At 36.2% G+C, this 18,699-nt stretch overlaps 2 protein-coding genes across 2 annotated transcripts in view; one reads left to right on the forward strand and one right to left on the reverse strand.

Annotated features, from left to right (window-relative positions):
• The window catches only part of LOC128681734 (homeobox protein PKNOX2-like), a 36,269-nt gene extending 29,097 nt beyond the window's left edge, over nt 1–7,172 (reverse strand). Inside the window, exon 1 of the mRNA XM_053765865.1 lies at nt 6,837–7,172. The gene's annotated coding sequence lies outside the window, so the exon portion shown is untranslated. The remainder of the gene's footprint in view (nt 1–6,836) is intronic.
• A 1,258-nt stretch (nt 7,173–8,430) lies between these two features.
• Nucleotides 8,431–18,695, forward strand: LOC128681729 (importin subunit alpha-5-like). Its single transcript, XM_053765860.2, has 11 exons — nt 8,431–8,640; nt 10,252–10,399; nt 10,988–11,135; nt 11,916–11,997; nt 12,235–12,452; nt 12,814–12,905; nt 13,433–13,611; nt 14,138–14,331; nt 16,707–16,884; nt 17,047–17,148; nt 17,702–18,695. The coding sequence occupies exons 1-11, from the start codon at nt 8,578–8,580 to the stop codon at nt 17,828–17,830; spliced, it is 1,533 nt and encodes a 510-aa protein (XP_053621835.1). The 5' UTR covers nt 8,431–8,577; the 3' UTR covers nt 17,831–18,695.
• Nucleotides 18,696–18,699: the final 4 nt, after the last annotated feature.

Genomic DNA, 18,699 nt, shown 5'->3' on the forward strand with positions numbered 1-18,699 from the left:
CAAAACACTAAGTTAAACGCGTTAGCAATTAATATCATATAATTGCTATATGAGTTATGAAAATGTAAATGTAAATATTCCTCGATTCACGTTATCGACAATATTAATCGACTGTTCCCCATCCCTACGCACCCTTTCCCGCCAATACGCAACACGAATTTGTTTTCTAATACTATCCCTCTCAATTATTTAACGAATATTTACCATATGTTGAGGGTTCGAAGTTCATGTAAGAAAGATATTTTATTCTAATATGACTTTATATTCATCATATAATTAATTGTAGAACATTATAAAAAAATACATTCGAAAATCGTATGAAAAATTTTAATTGCGCGAAGAATTTTTTTGTAATGTTGGCTGTCCTAGCGCGAAATTAGTACCTAGGTACAAAGATTTCATTCATCTTTATCGTTCGTAAATATTAATAAAAATTATTCAATAGGCGCGACATTTTTTTATGCGATTTTCAATCAAAGATTATAATTTCACTCCGAAATATTTTTATCAACACAACAACCCAAAAAGGGTATTTCGTTTAGTTCATAATAATAATATATAGTGTCAGTTTATATCTATCCTAATCTTATCGCTATTTTTTACAAAATAAAAATAGAGTTAATAGGTAATATGATGATAACGTAATAAATTTAACGTTAGATTTGAATCTAGATATACTAAATATGGATGATGGACGATATGGCCAATTATTTAATATACTCATTCACATAATTGTTTTTTTAATACCGGTATTTAAGACCTTTATCACCTGGATGCGGTTTGGTGCACCTTTAACCATCTGCGTTTTAAATTATAGCTCTGTCATTATTGTCCTTTAAATATTAAGCGTTGTATAAAAAATACCAGTCTATTTTTTCATCATGGCAAAAGTTGAAAAAGTAAAGTTTTAATTAACTGTCTATGGTATATTCTTTGTTTCCAACGTCTCGAAAGAAAAACAAAAGTTGACACAGGCCACCTAATCTACGGTTGCTGGAAAAAGGAAATATTCACAAACAAAGCATCACCCTCTCGACGTCAGCATCTCGATCCAATTTCAAATTTGAATTCGAAACGGAGGGTTGCTTCCGGTGTTTGGGAGTCGGTCAATCGTGACTTACCTATAGGCAAAATACACACAATATACGGCCGAAAATCTTCTTGAAAATGAACCTATATATGAGTATACATTATATATTTACAAATTATTGTATAGTGTTATTTAAATATAACTTTTAGAACGGAACTACTTATATCATTTTAAAATATTTAAAACTCCCAGTGGTTTTATTTTTGCCTTTCATTTTTCTCATACGATCAAACAATATGCATCCAAAGAGAAACAGCCTGATAAATAATGCACAAAATGTGCGGAACTCTTGCCTTCAGCCTTTGTTCTGAACTTTAATTCAAACTCCTTTAGCTATCGTCCTTTGTTTTACGTGGTTCGCAATCTAAAGCTTTGCAAGAAATCATGTGGTACCGAGTCATCAACGGTTTTTGTGTTTCATTTCCTAAAATGTCTATTTTAAATTATGATTCTACAGAAATATACATTAAAATATGAAATGACTTAATATTGTTTACATAATAGGACTTGTTTATGTACATAACTTACTTTTCTCATCTGTTAGACAATCTCTATACGATATTACAGATTCGTGGCTTATATGCCCACCGTAATAAGATGGCGACAATCACAAAAGGAAAACGTCCCCAATCAACACCTTCCCCTATGCGGCGCGTTATCTCATAAGGTCGGGAAGTGGGAACAAGAATTGCAAATTAACCGTTAATAACATCGGGTTTCATTTGTTTCGGTCACGATTTATTAAAATTTCATCTTAAAATCTCGCTTTAGTTATATTTGTACATATGTAATGTCTGTTTATCGGTACATTTTAAGATTCATAAAATATTTTACTGAATTTTTGAAAATCCTAAAAGGGCAATCTGTTGAAACTTATTTGTTCTATCACTATCCTTTACGTCCTATCACTAAGTATTGTATTTTTGTTTGTTTCGGAAACAAATGAATGACCTAGATGCGACCTAAAAACTTATTTCCGTGGCGGATTTATACATAAATCTTCATTTTTCTCTTCATAATTCTAATAATTCAGTGTCTATCGCTTTCTTCCTACATTATTTTCATTCCTCATATTTATCACTGCATTCTGCTATTAAATTTACACGAGTATAGCTTGTAAGTGGAGTAGTTAGGGTTAGGTTTAGACTTCAAGACCTATATCAAGGCTACACCCACATTTCTTTCTGAACATATCTTTCAACTGTCAAAGAAAAATTACCATACGCCTTTTCAGCTCAGCACAAACTAGACTTTAAAAAAAAAACTTATCTAATATTTCCGGCAAGATTCGAAAGAGAAAATTTCAAATTACGAATTTGCAACCATAACCACGAAGAATGCCAAAAAATATTACCAAAAATTTTCCGAGCGGTTAGCAAAAGTCGAGGCTTTCTCTCCGCTTTTCCCGCGAAAAAACCGCTGTGACAGCGAAAAAGGCGGGAGTCGACGCCATTACAGACAAGTGACGCCGTGGCTAGCGTATAATTGGGCACTAGACTTATGGACAGACTTTAATAACGTTAAAGCAAAAGTTATGGGTGAGAGTCGCTTGATTTATTGACTAATAATATTAGTGTTCGTGACGTGAACACTTTGTAAATTGATTTAAACAAGTTGTTCGCCGCGAACTTAGACATCGCGAACACAATAATTTTTTTACAAAATTGTGAATATTTCAAAAACGACTGAACCGATTTTGATGTCGCACGAACTTAAAAATTCTATTGGCATATCCTACATACTTTTTAAATTTCATCAAAATCGGACTGTTTGAAAGTTATCGCGTTGCAAACATAGACATACATAGATAGAAAAAATATTTTTGTCCCAAAGCGAGGTGTATCCTCGCTCGTTTCGCTCGCTCAGTCCAAATGCGCGGAGGTATTTTTGTGTTTTGACGTAGATAACAGATCTCTCGATATCCCGCTCCCGCCTGGCCGTAGCAGAAGGGGGAAACTCAAAAAATGCTGGCTTGATGTCGTCAAGCTTGATGATATTCGTGACAATGGTCTGACAACTAGGGATGCCAGCGACCTTGTGAAGTGGAGACGAAACTGTAGGAAAGCAGACCCTATACAGCGATGCTCAACGGCTGAAGACGCCGGAATAACGCTTTAAAGAGAGATTATTTAAATTATTACTCCTAGTTTTGTACTCCGAAGCAGCCTATAGCCTAAATTCTCAGAATTTTTCTCTTTCACGCCCTTTACTCAAAAACTAAAGCGCTGGTGTAATGGTGGTGTAATGTAATGGTAAAGACGCCCGCCTGTGAACCGAAAGGTCCCAGGTTCGAATCTTACTCGTGCCATATGAGTTTGTATACAAATCAGACTCATGTGTAGTAGTTTTCATCGACCACTTGCTTCCGGTGAAGGAAAACATCGTGGGGAAACCTGCAATCTGGTTGATTATCAACTTAATGGAGAAGGCAATGGCAAACCACTCCATTAATAGTGCAAAGGAATTCGTTATGTGTGTTTCATTTCACGTTATGACCACGACCCTCCCTCAGCTATGAGGAATACGACTATGAAGATAATTGAAAAACTAACTGTATTTTAATCTCTAGGGAAAACCATGGCAGGAAGCTTATTCCATAACATCAGTGTACTTATGTGTGTTGCGGAAGTTTTTAGCACCTAGTCCACTAATTATCAATAAGTTCCCTTTATAATTCCTTATTCTTTAATTCAAGCTATGAAAGGTACAAACAATGCGCTGGCCGTGGCAAAATTTTATTCCAAATAATTTAAGCTAGCAACACTTATAACGTTGCAAGTTGCAATTTGAACGGTTTTTTTGCCATTTCTATTCAGGTCTAGTTTGCTAATTCGACTGAAAAAGAAGTTCAAGCTTCAATTAAGAACAGGAAACCAACCTTCACCTGGTAGCAGAGTGCCCTGCAGCATACTGCAGCCTGAAGAGAGATCTTGGGCTCATATTTTACCAAAGGACGATCACAAACATATAACACCAGGGCAGTTACTTAGATTCTGCAAAGGTACAGGTAGAATTAACGGGTCTCCGACAACATATGTTACCAGTTAACTCCACAAAAAAACGGTTTCCGGGAACTAGGTGATATAAATACATATTTATATAAACATACAATCATTTTCCATCATGACCCGGTCGGGGATTGAATCCGGAACCTCTCGGTTCGGTTCGGACCTCGGTGGCGCAGTGGTAAAGTGCTTGCCTCTAAACCGAGAGGTCCCGGGTTCGATCCCCGGTCAGGTCAGGATGGAAAATGATATTTTTCTGATTGACCCGGGTCTTGGATGTTTATCTATTGTATTTGTTATAAAATATAGTATCCTTGAGTTAGTATCCCATAACACAAGTCTCGAACTTACTTTGGGGCTAGCTCAGTCTGTGTGATTTGTCCTAATATATTATTTGTTTTATACTACATAGTGTTGATTTGTTATTTTGCAAAGGAACCCCAAAAAATATTAGGTCCCTGACCTGTGAAACCTCTAGCATTAAGTGGGCACTTAATTATAATAATATACGAGTTTAAATCGCCAATTATCAGGTGATGAATCCGCCATTACATTAGAAAGTGGAATTTAAATGAGTAGATACGTTTCGAAATTTATTACGTCTATTTATTGGCTTACTTTCGATCTCTATACCCGTAATTTTCCTGGGGTTGTGACGCCACGGAACCCGAGATCAGATAAAAGATTATAGTGCTTTGTGTGGGTCGTTGAGTGTTCCATTTATTTATCTCTATACTAGCTGCGCCCCAGGGCTTCGCTCCCGTAGGAATTTCGTGGGGATAAAAATTAGCCTATGTAATAACACATATACAGGTTATATGTACCAAATTTCATAACAATCCGTCAATTTTGTGTGAAAGAGTAAACAAACATACACACATCACAAACTTTTGTCAGCTCTCTTCTAGCAGATAAGAGGATGCCAGCAATTTCAGAGTCAGGAGTTTTATTAATCTCCTTTCTTCTACTTCAGTATCACTACATAGTATAAAAAAAGCCACTTCTACCGACTGTCTGTCCCTATATATGATTAGATCTTAAAAACTACTCAACAGATTTTGATGTGGGTATTTAAACAGATAGAGTGATTCAAGAGGAAGTTTTAGGTCTATAGTTTATTATGTGTTACCGGAGAGAAGCTAGGACAGGTCGCTAGTTTGACATAAATTTCAATTGAATGACTCTATACGTTCTAGAGAATAAGGGTCTTAATGAACAGACTACAAAGTGATCTTATAAGAATTCCATTTCTACCTTTAGAGATGGCACCCAATTACTTCAAAATCAGAAAACATTATGATTATATAAATAACAATATGTTCAGTGTCTTAGAGAACCTTTCATGCTGGTCTGTGGTTGAAATAACAACATAGAATGTGCCAGCTGTTTCTCCTCCCATGCAGATTGTAAAAGTCAATCAAGGGAAAGCGCTAAAAAATGGAGATCCCTCTAATAAGCAATGGGATAGCAACCTATCACTATTGAATATCCCTTCCAACAATAAGCCCAATGTAAAGCAAAATATGGCTCTCTAAAGCTCCATAAAGCTAAACTCTTATGTCTGTCACCCACGTAAGGGATAAAAATGTAACACAGCAACAGTTATAAAGTAAAGACAAAACAATGGGCTATGGGTATACTGAAATGAGTATAAATATATAATTATACCTCTACCGCCTATAAATATATAATTATACCTCTGATAAAAGTATAGATTCTATTACCAAATGTGCCTAGAAGGCAGGAGAATCAGTTTTTTACAAACTTATCATAATACCTTACTAATACTATTTATTACAACGGAAAAAATTGGATGCAATTGTATCCCAAAAGATTCTTTACAAAAAGTTTGAAAAAATAAAGATTATTTACAAAATGTTGGAAAAAAATGTTGAAATAATTTACATTTAAAAAAATAAGTAATATTTTCCAGGCACATACTTGTTTGGGGATGTTATTTGATTGCACAAAATCTACTAAATTTATTTAGATCAAATAAATATATGGTTTATTGTCTGTAACCTAAAATAACACATATAGGGTACTTTTTATCCTGAAATTGAAACAGGAGCAAATACCAGATGCGCTACGGGTAATAAATAAAATGTTCTCACTTTTGGTTTTAAATACTTCAAAACTTATTGTCAAAAAATTTTGTCTTTGCACAATTTTTTTATACCAAATCAAAACTTTTAAACAAACTTTATGACATTTATGACAGTTATCCAATGCTGACACCCGCCGCAAAAGCAAAACAAAGACCCATTTTGCTGTGACAAAAAAAGTCGAAAATAATAATCGATAATCGATTCAAATACAAAGTCAGAAGTTAGAAATCGTAATAACTTAAAACCACGTGGAGCATCAAGGTCGAATTTATGTTTTCAACTTGTCAAGCGCGGCGTGTGATAAATTAATTCCACGGGCCGTTATCGCAACGAGTACCAACAAATTTGGATCTTAAATCAGGGAAGTAAGGTTCAATTTTCATGGCGCATTTGGCCCACGCATAGTCGCCAACCCAGGCAATATATCTTAGGCCGTATACTGCCCGTGACAGTTCGTAAACAAACTGGAGCTACCGCAACAAAAGATTACTTAGATTTTTAGACGTTAACTAACACGCTGAGACCAAATTTAGTGATTTACAACTAAAATGAAATTATAGTATGTAAGCTATTAATACTTGCAACAATTAAGATCATAATAGTAACCACTTATCTATATAATTCGCCACTTACCAGATGAAAACAACTCGAGGTTGAATAATGTTGCAGAGTCATCTGAAGTACATCTTGCACATATCGATCACAGTCAGATTGCAGTCTCTCAAAAACACTAATAAAAAAAGGAAGAGGTTAGCACCAAAAATCGGCAATTCCCGAAGTTATCTTTTGTATTTCACTGACTAAAGTTTAGTAAATAGTATTTCGGCAACAAACTGATAAACAGAGGATAAACTAGCGATGTATGCTCGTTAAATGAATCACAATCAAAATAAAAATAGTCTCGCAGACGCTGCGTCGTCTACCGCGCCGCTGTCTGTCTGCCCTGCTGTCAATATTCGTCAAAACGAAAATGGCGACACCCTCGACAGAATACGATCAACGCCGGCCTGCCAGCTACAGCCCTCCCTTTCTTTCATCAAATGTAGACAAGGATGGAAAATAGACGTGTTGTCTTCAACCCGACCGGACTGATTTGTGATGTCACGCCCAGCGGCGTAACGTTTTGCGTAATTACACGTTCATGATGCTCAGTAAACTTGTTTTAATAACGCCAATTTACGATCGTTTCGTACTCTTGTTCGTCATAGGAAAGTGTCGGTCGTGGCATAGGTTAATTATAGTATAATGTAACATTATTTTTGTGTAATACGTCTTTGCGCATGTTAGGCCCGTCCCACCACTCAATATCTGTCGTTGGGACGCCTCCTACTTCTTCTTATTTTATTCAGTACTTTTTTCAGATGTTCATCTCGACTGCATTAATTCGATGTCTGTAGTCGCAATGCAGTTTGATTAATAATGAAGTTAGTGCATTATTACCTGATCTGCTTTAAATCCAAGCTAATGAAAAAAGTACATTTCAAATTGTTGACATTAGGTTCGATTGCTTTCAAATTAGTGAACTTGGCTCAATTTTTAATTAGAAATTACTTTTCATTTAATAGTATTCCATATAACAATAAATCCATAATTCGGCTAAAAGTGGCTTTCAAGTTTTACTACTCTTCACCCTGTATATCCTGCAAGAGATAAAAACGTGCTTCTGTTTTAATTTGACAGTGTACTTAGTAATAAAAATGGGTACTTAGTTATTTTTATTGTTTTATTTAAAAATATATACTAAACTCATTCATACAAATGTTAAGTAAAATATGTTATTGGAGGTATATTTTCATAATAATTTAATCTTATCGCTTGATAAGCACTAGATAGTGAAAAGCTACCTAATCTATCTTGCGATTTTTTTTAAAAACGATCTACGAAAAAGGTGAAAATAAAGAAATAAAACGATTATGGAAATAAACAAAAGGTATCGATATATTATTAAAATCTATTGTAATATTGGTTAAGTTGCGTCTCTATTTTTTTGTTTTTAGCAAAAAACAGCTGATTTTGACAAGATTTTTTTGTTGTTCCATTGGATTACTATTTCCATGGATTTTCTTAATAAACAAATTACATATTTATACTTTTATTTTTGGTTGTAATATAGTAGGTAATATATTATTATATTTATTATAGAATGAGCCCATGAAATGAAATCTGAATTATGACATTATCTTTTTTACGTTGGCAATACTTTACAAACGTGTTTCCGTCATTCATCGTTTCCGGCTGTCATTCTCCACCCGTTGAGGACTTGAAGTTCAATTCGAAGTCTTCGGACGAAATAAATTAATTTAATTCTTTCTACAAATTTCGTGCTGGTCACGTTTTGTGTATTATTTTTAAATATTTAACTTATTTATTTAAAATGGCAGACAATACGCGCACATCCAGACTGTCGTCGTACAAAAATGTTGGGCAAGGAACAACCGTAAGTAATCCACTTTGAATTTGCTTTTCTTGAAGTCTTTTCTATAATAACCGTAACTATTTCAACAAACACGTAACAAATATCATTATTTACTATTTCAAACAACAATTTGGCCGATTTTATTCAGTTATACAAAAAATATTTTTATTCCACCTTCTTTTTCTTTTAAAAAAACTTATTAAAATTCCTAATTTTTTTTGTTATAATTACTTATTCGAACAAAATGTTCTTATTTTAAAGCTATGTTTTTGTTTTAGAACAATTAAAAGAATTTTTCATTAAATGGTGGAATTTTGTCCAACCTGGTCTGTTCACTATATGGTATGAAACTAAAAGTTTACAATGTTAATAGAAAAATTTGCCATAACTTACTTGTTACTCTTTCTGCTACTTTGCTGAATGATTACTTATTTAACAGCGAACAAATTGAAACATCACAAACTCCCAGGGCTAAACAAGTAGTACAAAAATAAAAAAAAATGTTTTCTGTTGGGAAATAACTTTCACCTCCGATATCACATGACATTTCTTCTCATAGCCGGAAAGCCAGATCTGAACATGCCAACAGAAACCTTCACCCTAAATGTTATACATATATCTTATATCCCAATGTTACGATTAATATCGTCACCCGAGTCCACAAGTCTAGGGTCAGCTTTTCTACTTTTCTTTTCCACTTTGCATAATTTCTTTATGGTTGTAGAGTGAACGTTAATTTTCATTGACATTGACCATTTAAAAGTAAAATAGCAAAACTGATTCATGTCTTTGTTAAAAGTTGAAAGATAACAATGACGCGCAGTCGCGCAGGTTTTAAAACGCCCTGTTGTACCATGGCAGTAGGTTTAGCAATGAAATTCTTTGTTCAGGCCTTCTTCTGGCGTGTACCTTGTTTGTACACAGACCTTGTATGATATGTTGATGGAGCTTATAATTATTTATTGTTTCATATTATGTGACCTACCTTGAGTTACTCAAGCTTTACACATTCTTTGAAATATTTTGCTATTTCGTATTCTCTGCCTACCTGGGCGATTTTCACGAGCGTTTAAAACTCAGCCAGCAGGTTGTCATTAGTGTTAAATTGTACCATACACAGTAATCAATTTAATTATCCTATTTTATAAAGAATTACTGGTACAATGTTAATTTTGCAAATGTATAATAATAATATTTAATAATAATATATTGCGACAAATCACCCAGATTGAGCTAGCCCCAAAGTAAGTTCGAGACTTGTGTTTTGGGATACTAACTCAACGATACTATATTTTATAACAAATACATAAATAGATAAACATCCAAGACCCGAGTCAATCAGAAAAAGATCATTTTCATTAATGACCCGACCGGGGATCGAACCCGGGACCTCTCGGTTCAGTGGCAAGAACCTTACCACTGCGCCACCGAGGTCGTCATATCGAGGTCACATATATATTCTTTAAATATGTAACACTAATGAAAGCTACACTCAGTGTTCAAACTGTCGTGAAATTCACCCACCTAGAAATTCTTATGTATAACAGAGTTTATCTTAAAGCGAGCTGTAACCATTTTATGAATAAGAGTGTAGCAATGAAAGCAACCATACATATGTGTTCAAACGTCCAGGACCTCCGTCGCAAGCGAGCTGAAGTGAGTGTTGCACTCCGCAAGCAAGCTCGTGATGAGCAACTGCTGAAAAGGAGAGCATTGTCGCCGGAAGCTCGAGATGAGAAAACGGAGGAGAATGTGTTGACTCCCGCTGAGATTGTGCAAGGTGAGTGGTCTTCTCGGTTGTGGTTCTGAAATGCTAGTAGTTTGTAGCTCTTAGAATATGATGTGAAATGAAGTGCCTGTGAAGTTTTAATTTCTGATGCTCATCTCTGATCATCGCTGATCATGCTGGACTGCTACGCTGTTGGTCCCACCTGATCCCGGGCTCGATCTCCGAGCCTGGGATCAGGTCAATATGGAATAACCTTTTTCAGATTGAACTGGTTGTTGGATATATCTATCTATAAATGTATGTTACTAGCAGCACGTCCCGGCTTCACTTGGGTAAAACCATAATTTGAAACAAGTACTTTGTTACGCCTGAAGGTTTCGTTTACCTCTGTGTCAAATTGCATCTAAATCGGCCCAGTAATTTTTGAGTTTTAATTACAAACAAAAATATAAATCTTATCTCTTTATAACATTAGTATGGAAGTATGGATACTTTATGTTAAAAAATATAGTATCTTTGTGTTAGTATCACACAAGTCTCGAACTTACTTTGGGGCTAACTCAGTGTGATTTTGCCCATATATATTTATCTTATTGTTCTAACTTCGCTTCATTATTATAATACTGCCATAATTGCCAGGTCTGAGATCAGCCGACGTATCAACGCAAACCATATCGGCACGGTCGGCGCGCCGCATGCTGTCCCGGGAACAAAACCCGCCTATCTCAGTTATGGTGTCCGCTGGAGTCATCAAACCTTTGGTCGATGCTCTAGATCGCGAAGACTGGTGAGGAACTGACATGAAAACAAATTATGTACAATAATGGTGAGCCCTTCCGGGGCATGACACACATCAGATACATGATAGCACTTCAAATCAGATTCTTTCCACATTTCTTATTAAATGCTAGTAGTTTATAGCTTTGTTAAACTGGCTGCGCCCCGAGGCTTCGCTCCCGTGGAAATTTCGGAATAAAAAGTACCCTATGCGTTATTCCAGATTATATTCTACCCATATCCCAAATTTCATAACAATTCGTCCAGTAGATTTTGCGCAGATTCGTTTCCTTTCGGGTGCGTTAGAAGGAAACTTACCTCGTAGCTATAAGAGACCTTTGATATGAAAATTGTCATTTAAAATATATGTTTAATATAAATTTTTTATTATTTTCCTTTATCATTGACTCCATCATGTATATTTGTTACTCTGGATATGAAAACAATAATGGTAAGCCGATCTGGCATGATAGGGACCAACACTGTTCAAATGAGTTTCTTTCGGCATTTCTTCTCAGCAGTGGTCGTTCCGAAATGCCAGTAGTTTGTAGCTTGTGACAAATAACTATAAATATAAAGATTGACGAGAAAAAGTGCCTGTGAAGATCTAATTTCTGAATAAATGATTTGAATTTGAATTTGAATTTGAACTCTTTCACACAAAATCTACTGGACGGATTGTTATGAAATTTGGCACACACATGCGTCCTCACAAACTTTCGCATTTATAGTATTAGTGGGACTTCTTTATGTATATAACTTATGATCTGCGTTAACATAATTTTTTCAGCGGCGACCTTCAATTTGAAGCTGCTTGGGCCCTCACCAACATTGCGTCAGGAACGCATGATCACACAATGGCGGTTGTTGAAGTAAATATTGTTTTATTTCATATTTTATTTAGATTTGATCAACAGCTTTTCAAAACATGTGTAAACCGCTTTACCTTACACTTAAGGAAACTTCATATACTCATTTTGTACATGAATTTGTATTCAAGATATTATTTGTCTTTAACATCTACATAACATTTTTTCAGTCTAATTTATGTGTTTGCGAAAATCTGTTTATCTGCGAGTCATATTTTCACAAGAACCTGCCTTTCCCAGGGCGGAGCAATCCCTAAACTGGTGTACCTTTTATCCCGGGGCGGAGTCGTGGGGGAACAAAGCGCCTGGGCGCTCGGCAATATCGCGGGGGACGGTGCCGCTACCAGGGACGCTGTGTTGCAGGGCGGAGCCCTACCAGCACTATTGCCTTTGCTAACTACCAATACACCTTTAACTCAACTGAGGACTGCTGTGTGGACTTACAGCAACCTTTGCAGGTATCAAATTTTGGTGTATTCCCAATTTTTCAAATTTTACGAAGGCTTTCGATATAGTTCGCATCATATAAATTTATATATGAGTCTAATGTTTTTTCAATAATTCTCATTTTAAGACCTTTGGAAGCTATAACTACTGTTACTGTGTTTACACAGCGAACAAAATACAAGAAAAAGTGGAAACTTTGGTAAAATCGAAATATCAGAATTGGTGTCCCTCAAGGTCCAGAATTAGGTCCGCTGGTATTCATTTGAGTTTTTAATTAACATCGCTGCCAGTGATGGCAGTACTAGTCTTACATTCTTACCCGACTGCGAAAAGAAAGGGTTATGATGTTAATGTTTTTAACTAATGTTGCAGGAATAAAAATCCTCTGGTCAAATTCGAACTGGTGGCTCCCGCTTTACCTTACATCTCTGAGCTACTAGAAGTCACAGACCAAGATGTTTTGGGTAAGTTCTTTTTCATACTCTTACAGTGTCTATTTCTCTGTGCGTTTTCCTTGTTTCTTCCTTAGCTGTTAAGCGTCGGAGTACAAGATACGCTTTCCAATTCTTTCACAGGCTGTTGCATCCATTTAAAAATGCTAAAAAACAACACCATTTAACTTGAAAATTCCTAATAAAAAAATCTACAAAAGGCACTGTACTGGTACTTCATATGATATCTGCATGCAGACGAACTTTGTGGCCCAATACTTACAATCCATTGTAGTATTACCACCATAACCCAAGACCTCCAGGTCTTGGGTTCAATCCCCGGTCAGCTCAACATGGAACAATATTTTTCTGATTGACCCAGGTCTTGGATGTTTATCTATTGTATTTGTTATAAAATATAGTATCGTTGAGTTAGTATCCCATAACACAAGTCTCGAATTTATTTTGGGGCTAGCTCGATCTGTGTGATTTGTCCCAATATATGTGATTAACACATTTAGTAAGTATTTATTCATATAATTCTTTATATTTTTCCACAGCGGACGCCTGCTGGGCCCTGTCATATTTAACAGATGGTCCGAATGAAAGGATCGAAGAGGTACAAACAACCACTTCGCTATTGAGACGCGTGATTGCTCTATTACAACACAAGGCACCCGCTGTTAAAACCCCAGCATTGAGGGCCGTTGGCAATATGTTAACCGGATCTGACGAACAGGTAAATTTATTTAGTCATTGAAATACTTAACCAACAGACAGACGCGACAGAGGACTTTGTTTTATTCTATTCTAACTAAGATTATAAATTAGAAAGTTTGTTTATTTGTTGGTTACCGCTTCACGCTCTATCTGCTCGACCAATCTTCTTGAAAATTTGCATACATATTTAAAGGGTGGAGATGGATAGTTTAAAGGGAAGTTGGAGAAGGACATAGGGTACCTTTAATCCCAGAAAAATAACTGTTCCTTGGAAAATTTACGCAGGTGAAGTCGCGGGCAACAGCTAGTAGGAGGGGTCCCGGAGGAGTAAGTTCGAGATCGGGTGTTATCGGGTACTAACTCGACGAACGAAAAAGTGTATATATATATATATATATATATATATATATATATATATATATATATATATATATATATACCCTGGCCAATCAGAAGATCATTTTCCATCATGACTCGACATGCACTTTACCACTGCGCCACAGAGGTCGTCAAAAATTAATTTACTGTATTTATTCTATCTCCAGACAGACCGTTGTCTAAACGCCGGCTGTCTAGAGCACTTAGTCGTACTGCTGCGTTGCGGGAAACCCTCGCTGATGAAGGAGGCGGCGTGGGCCGCGTCCAACATCCTGGCCGGCACACACCACCAGATACAGAGGGCGCTGGACGCTGACGTGCTGACGCATCTGTTGCATGTGCTCAGTGTCGAGGATGTCAAGTGAGTGGTTTTTGCTCTCAAAATGACAAAAATTATGAAATTAATTTGTTAAATAGTATTTATCTTTTTTATTTATTTATTAAGATACACATACAGACAAATTACAATTTTGCGTTTTTATACTTCAGCGTTATACATTACTGAACAAGTAAAGTGCCCAAATTTAGTGTACACAAACACGATCATCTAAAATGAGCCATTAACAGAACGTACTCAGATAAACACACATAACTAATAAAAGAAGTAAGTTGTACAGAACAGCAGCTTGTACAGAGTATTAGGAGAAGATAAAACAATTGTAAAGCAAATTCTAGTGGAACAACTTAATTATAGAATTTCGGAATTGTCTGATGCTTTCGCCGAAGATATCTAGGCCATTCGTTTTATTTGTAACATCTACACATTACTGACTGCGCATTGTTGAAGGAGATATTATTTCTGGATAACAAAACTACGAAAGTTGGAAGATTGATAATTCGTGTTAAGATTTATTTGTGTCAAGAGTTCTGGACAGTCAATATTAAAATGTATAATTTTTTTTAAAAATATATGTTCACTTCTATGTCTACGAGAGATTGGCGAAGAAATTTTAAAGTAAAGTAGCTTAGCTTCGTAAGAGTCCCTCCCCCTCCCTTCTAAGCCCTTTTCTACGACAAATGGCAGTTAAATATCGCTTTTGGATACGCTCAATATTATCTTGGTGGACTTTATAAAATAAAATAAAAATCATTTATTTCAGGTTTAAAAACCTATATAGTGTTAGTAACAGAGTGTCTTGCAAACTATGTTAGTACATCTATATTAAAATTACGAGAGCACTTGGTGTCCTTAGCTAGGTGGAAGCGAGTCCAGTGCTGCATGAGAGCGCAGTCCATGTCCAGCCTAGCAGCTACGGTCTTCACCAGGCTGTTGGTGCTTGTTTATAATACGGCGACCAAATTATGGAACCATATTCAACTATGGGACGCACTATGGCTATAAATAGATAAGTCGCGATACTGGGATTCCTAAATTGCTTCGATATGCGAAGTATAAAGTCATTAAGTCGATTGCATTTGCTAATCAATTAACTGAAATGAGGACCAAAAGATAGCTGGAAATCAAACATTACACCCAAGTCCTTAGCTACATTATTACGCTCCAAATTTTGACAATTGATACTGTAGTTGAATCTAAATTTTGGTTCTTTCGAGCAGAATGAGATTACAAAGCATTTATTAATATTTAGGAACATACAGAGAAACACACCATCTATGAACCATAACAATGTCTGATTGTGATTTATCACAATCATCACTATTAGTAATGGAGCGGAATATTTTTAAATCATCTGCATACAATAGACAATTTCTATCTATTACATCAATCAAATAATTTATAAAGATTATAAAAAGCAATGGACCGAGAATAGAGCCCTGAGGTACGCCCGATGAAACTCTTATAGGACTTTACAAATAACCCCTGACCGCTACCATTTGAGTACGGTTGAAGATGTATGAATCAATCCACCACAGAAGTGAACCATGAACTCCGTAATTAGACAGTTTATTGATCAACAGAGAATTATTTACCTTATCAAATGCCTTCGAAAAGTCTGTATATATTGAGTCTACTTGAAATCGCTTATCAAAGGCATGACAGATATAAGATTTATAAACCAATAAATTGGTATCAGTGGATCGACCAGGAACAACACCATGCTGGAATTTCGATATTTGTTGTTTGGAATGACGTAATTAAGAAAAGATAGACAAGAGACGATAATGACGACATTTATTTTGTCACCAGACTTAAAAATAGGTACTATATAACTAGATTTCCAGTAAACTGGAAAACGGCCGGCTTTTAATGATCTATAAAATAAAATTTCTATTGGTATGCTTAATTCGTCGGCACAGTTTTTAATAAATCTAGAGGCGATTGCGTCAGGTCCAGCACCCTTATTAGGGTCAAGTTTCTTGATTTTCTCTATAAGAGAAACATACCGCTCATCAAACAATTCCGCGTCGAAAACGTTTAGGTTTAGGTTAGTTTCATTGAAACAAATTAAATCATAATCATTATTTAATACACAAACAAATTCGTGACTTGTCAAAGTGACAAATTACTAGAAAATGACAAGCATCGGTGACGCTCAAAATGACAAAATTGATAATCTCAAATTGACATAACGATCTAATTGCTAATGTTGAGGACGTCAAGTGAGTGGATTGTGATTTTGGGGTAATTATGTTTTACAAATACAAGAAAGCTGAAATATAAAGAAAAGGTGTAGGGGAGAGCACTATGAAGGGATTTCCTGAACAGATTTTTACTCACATACGAAGTTGTGGGCAAAAGCTAGTGTTAGTATATTTTCCTGTTTCGGGGCACAGATGTCAGAAGGAGGCCGCGTGGGCGATAACGAACCTGTGCCTGGGCGGGAGCTGCAGCCAGCTGGCGACGCTGGCGCTGGGCGCGACGCAGACGCTGCGCGCGTACTGCGCGCTGCTGGCGGCCGCGGACGCGCGCGCGGCGCTCGTGGTGCTGGACGGGCTGCTGGCGCTGCTGCAGGTGCGCCAGGCGCTTATACTGTGCCTACATTTTGCTATTATGACATTTTATTATTATTTTACATTGTCAAATATAAAATATATATATATATATATAATGCAAATACACAGAATCTGTTTACCAATTTGAAGTGTACATAGATTTAATACTATCGTTTCACAGGCGGCGACCAAAATGGGTTCAGCTGAAGCATTGTGCCTGAGACTGGAGGAGATCGGTGCCCTGGACCAGATCGAGGCTCTGCAGCAACACGAAAACGAACAGGTGAATTAACCATCTCAACTTCGCATGTTCCCTAGCTTTCGGAGCTGTGACTCCGCAAATCCCGTGCGCGTAAACCTTTAGAATTGAAAAATAAGGCAACAACATCAACCCAAGGAGGGTTGGGGTCATGCAGGCGGCCGGTCGAGATTTTCGCTGATCCCGAGCTGCGCGGCGTCATAGATTAGACGACCTCGGTGGCGCAGTAGTAAACTCGCGGTCGGGTCATGATGGAAAAAGATCTTTTTCTGATTGGCCCGGGTCTTGTATGTTTCTCTGTATATGTTATAAAATATAGTATCGTTGAGTCAGTATCCCATAACACCCTCGAACTTACTTTGGGGCTAGCTCAATCTGTGTGATTTTTTGCCCCTAATATATAAAAAAATGTCCCGCATGCAACCCAATCTCCATGCATCGCATGCAACGCATGCATCTCCGCATGTCCCCGGTTGCATTCGGGGCATGGCAGTGAATTCTATGTGGTGTGGCGGGAACCACACGCAACAATATGAGTGCAAGAATATAATCTACAAGTAAAAAACTCAATTTTCAGGTGTACAAGAAAAGTCTTCACATACTGGATACGTATTTCGCTGAACAGGACGAGAATATAGCTCAGCCCACTGAAACCACAGAACAGTACCAGTTTGGTGCTCAGCAAGGGCAGAACATCAATTTCTAAAGCTTATAACACTTATTTAGGCTACGGTAACCGCTTGCCAAAAGGTGGGCAAGATACGAAGTACAGGGTAATTGTTTTGAGCACTGTCTAAACTCTAATAACGCGGGTCGTATGCTTGTGCGTCCAGATTGTGATTTTTGAAACTAAACTGTGTGTTTTTTTAAATCAGTATTGTTTAACTCTAAATATTTTTTTATATACTCATGTGGAATATGGATTCGAACCTGAGAACTTACGATCGTAGGCGTTTTAGTAACCAACGTCGCTTGGAAATTATAATTTCAAGTTTGTCCCTATCTTCTTGCACACTAGCGCCATCGCGTTTTCATATTGTTTAACTCTAAATATTTTTTTATATACTCATGTGGAATATGGATTCGAACCTGAGAACTTACGATCGTAGGCGTTTTAGTAACCAACGTCGCTTGAAAAGTATAATTTCAAGTTTGTCCCTATCTTCTTGCACACTAGCGCCATCGCGTTTTCATAAATTTATTTTAATTCTTAGCGAAAAAAATAAAAAATATATATTGCCAAATTATACCACACCACATAAGGAATTAATTATATTAGAAAGTATTATACAATGTGGTCACAATTAACTAAACGGATTTTGTACATTGCGTAATAGAAAAATATAAATACTTTATAATATATTTTTATTTTGTATAATCATTAGTCAAAATTTTTTTCGCTTAGAAATAAAAATAAATTAATAAAAATGTGATGGTGACGCTGGTGCGGCTTTAAATGGTGAAGAAATAAAAAAATCAAAACTATTTCTAAATTTAGATAATAATATCTTTGTACAAGTTTCTAGACTGATTTTTGATATTGTGTATAATAAAGTTGTTACGTATATAAATTGA

The sequence above is a fragment of the Plodia interpunctella genome, chromosome 28 (assembly GCF_027563975.2).
Source record: "Plodia interpunctella isolate USDA-ARS_2022_Savannah chromosome 28, ilPloInte3.2, whole genome shotgun sequence".
In the NCBI taxonomy this organism is placed as follows: Eukaryota; Metazoa; Arthropoda; class Insecta; order Lepidoptera; family Pyralidae; genus Plodia; species Plodia interpunctella.